Source organism: Apaloderma vittatum, unplaced genomic scaffold (genome assembly GCF_000703405.1).
Source record: "Apaloderma vittatum isolate BGI_N311 unplaced genomic scaffold, ASM70340v1 scaffold24091, whole genome shotgun sequence".
In the NCBI taxonomy this organism is placed as follows: Eukaryota; Metazoa; Chordata; class Aves; order Trogoniformes; family Trogonidae; genus Apaloderma; species Apaloderma vittatum.
In genome coordinates, this window is record NW_009699959.1 from 1 (window position 1) to 7,842 (window position 7,842).

Below are 7,842 nucleotides of genomic sequence, written 5' to 3' on the forward strand. Positions count from 1 at the left end.
CACCGTGTTCTCTACAAAAGCTTTACTGACCGCGGGCACACCGTCACGGGGTACAAAACAAACCCAAAACAGCCAAAACCAAACACCATAAACATACGACGAACGGAACAGAAGGAAAACCCCACGACCGAGAAGGCGAGGGGCTCCACCCGGCCACAGCCCAGCGGCTCAGGGCGAGAGCTGGTCCAACCTCTCCTCCTGCCGGCTGGCCAGGTGCGACTCGATGATCTCGGCGAAGAGGTTCCTCTTCAGCAGGGTGTAAGCCAGGGGCAGCAGCTGGCCCACCGTCTTATGGAAGTACTGCAGGAGAGAGGGAAGACGAGAGCAGCCCCATTCAAACTGGTTTCTTCGACTTCTCCCAAAACGACTGAGCCCATACTGGTGCTACACCTGCACTAGCCCCAGCGAGGTCAGGCTGGGTTACCCGAGATGCTGCAGGGAGAGGTGGAGATCTATTTTTAGCAGTGCAAGGGATGACAACTCTTCTTAAGGCCTAGCCTGCAGTTGAAATCTCATATGCTGTCACGCTCCACAGCTCAAGGGGCTTACAACGGTAGTTATAGTAACCACCTCAGTGCTTCAAGTGTATGAAAGTCAGAGCACTTTGCAGCATTTGTGATGGTTATTGTACATGTAAGCCCACAGCACCTCTCCTATGGAGGGGAAGAGGTTTAAGTCCTTGTCTGTGTCTTGGGTTACAGAAAGAGGGTCAAGTGTTTCTTCAGGCTCTGTAAGCAAGGGGACAGCCATGCTCTAAGTGGGACCAAACCATGGTGTTATGTATGTGCAAAACAGTTCTTCCTTGCTGTTTACTAAACCAGAAAATGAAATAAGGCTTCTGTTTTTAGAAAACAGCTGCAAAATTAAGCAGCAATTTTGAAACACCTGTAAGAGATCAGGACATAATTTGTCATTGCAGGAGTTTGTCAGTGGTTAATCTCATGTGCTGAGAAGCATGAAAGATGAGGGTTTGCCTCCACTCACTCAGCCAGTTACTGCTCCCCTCACTGCCTTTCCAGATAGATGGAGGAAGGTATTAAACAGCTGAAGCAGCTCAGTCACCGAAGGAAATGTCCTAAATAAGCAGGATATCATCTCAGATGTTTCAGGAAACTTAGAAGAGCAGGGCAAGAAATCTAAGAAACACATTAGACTACTAGAATAATCTCCTCAGGGAAGTGGTGGATTCCTCAGCACTGGCCACTTTTAAGGTTAAGCTGGACACAGTGCTGGGACCATGATTTTGCCAGGAAAGGTTGGACCAGATAACCCCTAAGGTCCCTTTCAACCTGATATTCTGTGATTAGTAATTTAGGTCTAATGAACAGAGCAGTCAATTTTTCTTTGCTTCAGTAGCTAAGTATTTTATTTAGCATTTAGCATAACTTTTATGGGCCTACGTTTAGTACTGCAAGATTTTTATCGTTCTTCATGACACTTTGGAGCACCCTTAACCCATAGTGTTTTTAGTAAAAACACTATTTTGCATGGGTGTGTCTATGACCATCCAGTAATACTACACTGATGTTGAAGCTTCTTTATATGTTATTTCCTAGCCATAGATTTATGAGAGACATGACCCTTTTCGTCAACAGGACAGTGGCTAATACAGAACAAAAACTGTTAAGTCGAATCTTTACATGTGATTAAGTGCTAGTAAGTCAATCGGCTTCCTTATGATACTCATTGTTAACAGAGAGCCAAAAAGAGACACCTAGTGGGAGGTCTTCCATGCAGCCATATAGGCAGTTCAGGCACACAACTGAATGAGGTTCAAATTTTTTCAGCTGGGGTTACTACGAACATCAGTGTCTATTGATGCTGTTGATACGAGCACTTGCACTCACACAAATAGCTGGGGATAGAGGCTATAGCTGTTCAGTCTATACGGATCAGACACTCTGTGTTTTTAGTCTAATGACAACTTACTGTCTTACACCAAATTACAAGTTACACACTATTTAAATACTTCCGGATTACAGGATTGTGCTTTCATGCAAGCCATTTTTAAATTCAACATAGAACGATGTCTTAAGTGCAACTTTTTAACAGTCTTCACAAATTAAGAATACTCTTGCAGACTTTCAGTGTTCCTAGGGATAATTACACAATAGAATTCGGAATAAAGATCTATAGCTCTCAACAACTGCCAGTCCATGAATAAAATGCATAATTTTGTGAAGTATGATTGTTGTAGTACTCACGTGTGATCCATAGCAAAACAGGTCCATCCCCAGCTCATACCCCATTCCATAGTCACATTCATCATTAGCAAACTGAACAAAGGTCAGCATTTCCTGAATGGGAGCAAAGGCCTTCAGTCTCTCATCATCAGTAGGAGCATCAACGATGGCCTTACAAATTTTTTTAAGATTAGCTGCAAAAGCAGAAATATTTAGATGTGTAAATAAGGAAATTTAATATTGCATGGAAGCAGTTTGTGGCAAAAACATACCTGTGTGTCACACCTACATGAAGAGTAAGAGAAAACACCCTGAGCTGCTGGTGAAAAAGCTTCCCCCTTTCCTTTGCTGCTCATTTTTGCTCCATGCCCATCCACACAGAAACATATAATTCCCCATATAGAGATATATGGTGCCCCATATAGAGACAAGCATTTGTGTGGTGAACTTGCATCAAGGAACTGATTCGGGTTAGAACAACACTGGGAGAAGAGGGAGAGCAAGAAATAAACCCACAAATCCCTGAATGTAGATCAGATTTTTTATCTCCTTCCTGCATAGCTGTGCCAATACAAAAGAGGACATCTAAACTACTACTTCAAGAATTATTTTTTCAGATTTATCACATTTCATCATTTCTCGTCTGGTTCATTTAAAGAAAATATGTAGAGTTGAAGCGTGATGGTTAAGACTTCTGCCTTTTATTCTCACCACTCATATTCTGCAAGTAGGAAATATGAATGCAACTTAATTTTTGCAGAGTATCTGTGTGACTGAAGACTATTTACTTAAACAATGCACAAGAATATAAGATATTAACAGTAAATAATAAGTAAGTAAGATATTTTACCATTTGTTTCAGGAAGTTCTCTGTATCCAACATCATTTTTGTCTACAGGAACAACTAGACCTGCTCCATGAAACGCTTTGGTCACCACCTAAATAAAGATACAAGAAATTGAATATAGCACTGTAACTCAATACTGTGATATAAAACACATTCACCTCACTTACAACGTTAACACTTGACTGCTGGTCATCAAACCTAACATAGTGTCCAGGCTCCAGGACATCAACTTAGTTTCAAATTAAACAGCAGTAATTTTTAAGTATTGAAGTTTAAAATAACTGGAAACTCAATTTCAGTTAAGTTTTGAAATCTAAGAACTATTGTGGTCACTTGTATAGCACTGTACTACGTTTAGTCACCTCCTACCATAATTATTTCTGATATCTATGTGAAAAACCTCTATTACTAATCCATATCATGCTTAACGGTCCTGTTTCAAATACATCCAACCCATGAATCTTCACATTGAAGTAATTTCCTCCATGCTCCTGATTTACTCTAGTTTTTAGACTACTTCCCTTATTGTTTTTTTTTTCTTTAATTGAATGCCAAGCTATGGCTTACAAGAGTAAAGTGTTTTGATTTAATCTCATTATTTGGAACATGCTTGTATTAATTTTTCCCCCTCTGAAGTTTTAAAGAGAGATCAGCTCGGAAATTCCTAAATGAAGCATCCTTACTGACTAAGAGGAAAAATTTTTTAAAAAGGTAGAAAAAATAAAAGAAACAAGCAAGTAAACAAAGTTTAACAGAACTTAAGTTTTGTCAAGTGAACCAGGAAAGTCATACTTGCTTATCTCTTTGTTTCATCTTCATGGTTTTTTGTTCCAGAGAATAACCCAGATCTTTCGCTGTTCTTGTTAGTTTTTCATCTATGTCTTTCAAAATAGCATTTTTCTTTTTATCAGTCACTTCCTTAATTTTTTTTGACAAAAATAATCTGCAAACAGAAGAAGCATGTCTTAAAAGAGCTTAACAGAAAACAGACAAATGAATAGCTTTCTAATCACTAAACCTCCAAATCTTATAATGAAGATTAGCAGTCATGGGTTTATTTATACATATGGACTTGGGAATGCAAGCCTCTGGACAACAAGAAAGAAAAAAGTGTTTAGCCTAGACATTTCCTATCTGTTTACAGTACAATATAGTTTATGCAATCTGAAGGTGCTGAAGATTGTCCTGGACTCGGTAGCCTATCATCTTTCTATCTTAAGAATTTCAGTTTGCTGCTTCAGTGCCATACACACCATTTGTCATCCAAGTCATGCACATAAATACATATTTATGAGTTTCATCATGGTGCTTTCAAAACAAATGTCCTCGTTTAACTCTGCACTACATAAGGCTTCTTTTCCATAAGTTGTTCTTCAGTACTCTTTCACTTACTGACACGTATCTGTCCTTAGAGATCTTTCCATTTTTAACTGACAGGTGATGAAATCTGTTGTTTCCATTCATGATGCAGGACCATGTAAAGCTTCATGAATCACACTGAAATACTCATATAAATGTTACTATGCCCCAGGTCAGAAATGAGGCTTCTTGTAGTTATTCAGTATATACAAAAATAATTTATTTTGATATAAGCAAGAATAACAGCTAGATGCTATTCATTCAGTACAATAATCAGGTTTCCTTCATCACTGTTTGGGATGCACTGCTGTTACTTACAAAGTATTTTAACACAACTAGAAGGCTTATTTTTTTTCCCTATAGAGCCTATCCCTTCCAATATATTCAAAGAATGGTATTACTAACACTGATCTGTTTTACTTGTAAAAGCAATACACTGCTAGGAAGCCTACAAAGGCTTATGAGAGTACCTTACAAGTTGCTATCAGGAGCAGAAAACGAGTGTTTCTGAAAGATAGACACATACTAAGTTAGCTGCATTATTCGACATCACATCATCCAATTAGTAGTTTCTCTTCTACTCTACTCTTTATAAATAAAAACAAATATGAACCTTACTTGACAGCAGCGAAGACATTATCACCAGCCTGTGAAATCGCACAGCCCTTCTTTGCTTCATTTGTACCAACCCACACTGGAAGCTCATCTGGCACATCCCTATTTATGAAAAAGTAGACACAAGTAGGAAAAGAAGACACAGTTGACTATTTCAAAGTAAAAATTAATTTGCCTCCTCAACATGCTGCCATCTCCTACAGAAGCCTAACAAAAAATGCTCTTGGATCTAAAGCTCTAGAAATATTACAGCATGGCTTTGGAAGGAGCTCATACAGGTTCCCTTGATTTCATAATGCTTGACATTTTCTGCCAAGTATGAAGGCAAAATATTAATAAGTGAAGGTGCTCAGAAGGGTTAGAGGAGATAGCTTATTAAATACTTAAATCTAGTCTTCAACTCTAATATCTACAATCTTTCATAAAAAAAATATCAACATACATGTTAATACCCTATTACAGAAGGGAAAGATTCTTGTTCGGTCTTCGTGCACAATTCTCAAATTATGTCTTGTGAAAGAAAGAGGAGGAAAATCTACGCATAATTATAGTTGAGGAAGAGCATATATTAAACTAAATACCTGAAATATCCCATGTGATACTGTGTCTTGCTATCCCCAACAAGTATAGTCTGGAATTCTGGGGGATCATAGAAGAATCTCCAGTGAAGATTGAAGTTCAGATCTGTTGATTTTGCTTTTTTGTGTTTTCCAGCAAGAATATCATATGGTCCAACCAGTGTAAGTCCAACACTTGACACAAGTGCATCTAAAAAGCAAAGTATGAACTGGTTTACTTTCTGGTGGCTGCATGCCTAAACCAAGAACTTCCCGTGTCACTCAGGTATCAAAAGCTTCCATAAATCCAAAGAGTCAAACACTCTTGCTTACCACATAAGGAAAGCTGAGACATTCTTTTATTCAGATAGCTTTTATTCAAGAGTGAGATTATTACACATCTCATAAGAAGTAGTGGTTAACAGTTCAATGACCAGATGGAGACTGGGGACAAGTGGTGTCCCTCAGGGGTCTGTACTGGGACCAGTGCTGTTTAATACCTTCATCAGTGATATCAACAGTTGTCATCGAGTGCACCCTCAGCAAGTTTGCAGTCAACACCAAGCTGTGTGGTGCAGTCAACGCGCCGGAGGGAAGGGATGCCATCCAGAGGCACCTTGACAGTCTTGAGAGGTGGGGCCATGCAAACCTCATGAAGTTCAACAAAACTGAGGGCAAGGTCCTACACACAGTTCAGGGCAGTCCCAAGCACAAATGCAGGCTGGAGGATAAGTGGATTGAGAGCAGCCCTGCAGAGGATTTAGGGGTGCTGGTGGATTGAAAGCTGAACACAAGCCAGCAAAATGTGCTGCCGGCTCATAAAGTCCATCACATCCTGGGCTGCATCAAGGGAAGGGTGGCCAGCAGGTCAAGGGAAGTGACTCTTCCCCTCTGCTCTGCTCTTGTGAGACCACACCTGGAGTACTGTGTCTAGGTCAGCGTCCTCAGCACAAGAAAGACATGGACCTGTTGGAATGTGTCCAGGAAAGAGCCACAAAAGTGGTCAGAGGGCTGGAGCACCTCTCCTGTGAGGACAGGCTGAGAGAGCTGGGGTTGTTCAGCTTGGAGAGGAGAAAGCTCTGGGGAAACCTTATTGCAGCCTTTCAGTACTTGATGGGGGGCCTACAAAAATGGTGAAAACAAGCTTGTTAGCAGGGCCTATTGCAAGAGAACAAGTGGTAATGGCTTTAAACTAAAAAAGGGTAGATTTAAACTAGATATAAAGGAAGAAATTTTTTACAATGAGCATGGGAAGCACTGCAACAGGTTGCCCAGATTGGTGGTAGAAGCCTCATCCCTGGAGACATTCAAAGCCAAGTCGGATGTCTAGTCAAAGATGTCCCTGCTCATTGCAGGGAGGCTGGACTAGGTGACCTTTAAAGGTCACTTCCAACCCAAATCATTCTATGATTCTAAAAGAAATTGTGATTTCTAAAACACCCAGGGACACCACATTCTGTTATACGGTAAATCTGGGGAAGTTGAAACCTGGATTGATATGAGGAAACTTTGGTTCCATACAAAACATTTAAAATGTATTTGCAGGAGAGGCAGAGTTAGACAACATCTAGTTTCTTCATATTACACAATTAAAGTAATTATATTTTAGAAAGCTTGAAAGTTACTGACATCTTTGTGATTATCTCCAATATTCTTGTTTACACGCATGTAAATATTCTGCATCTTAAGTGAAAACTGAAGAGGCATTAGAATTCATCTAACCATCTCCAGTTTCCCTACTTTCAGGCTGTTTGCAAGAGCAAAAGTTAGAAAAAGCAAAAAATATTTTAAAACCCACCACTTGGCTTCTCAGGATCTAGTTCCTCACAAAACTTCCAAAACTGGTAGAAGTCTTCAGGCAGTTTAAGCCGATAGCATGTTTCTGCTTCTTGACGAAGACTATCAGGGATATCTGCCTGATTTGACCTTCTCTTTTTGACATCTCCATTTTTTTCACACTGCTGATAAAAAAAATAATATTTAGTTACCTTCTATCAGTTCTACTGAAGTATTTTAAAAAGCCTCTGTATTAGTGGAGGAACAATGATTATTGTCATGCTTGTTACTTAAACCACCATGTATACAGATTAGAACATCTATTTGGGATAGAATCCCTTATAAGTGCCTTCTCCGAGACACATGCTAAGCGCGTATGAAATAACAAAGTGCTACTTTGATATTAATGGATTAGTATGTTCTTAGTTAATCAAACAAAGGATTAAGCAATCCCAAAGTTCAACGTAGAGTTCTACGTTATTTTAAAACCACAACTTCCAATCAC

General features: G+C 39.5%; 1 protein-coding gene across 1 annotated transcript; it reads right to left on the reverse strand.

Moving 5' to 3' along the window:
- Nucleotides 1-116: 116 nt before the first annotated feature.
- On the reverse strand, nt 117-7,519 carry LOC104267879 (chromosome unknown open reading frame, human C4orf27; the record flags this gene model as incomplete). Its single annotated transcript, XM_009878606.1, has 7 exons — nt 117-300; nt 2,205-2,377; nt 3,034-3,121; nt 3,823-3,973; nt 5,008-5,106; nt 5,586-5,772; nt 7,360-7,519. Coding segments are annotated over 7 exons (990 nt in total), but the record flags the coding sequence as incomplete, so codon positions are not given.
- Between the last annotated feature and the right edge of the window lie 323 nt (nt 7,520-7,842).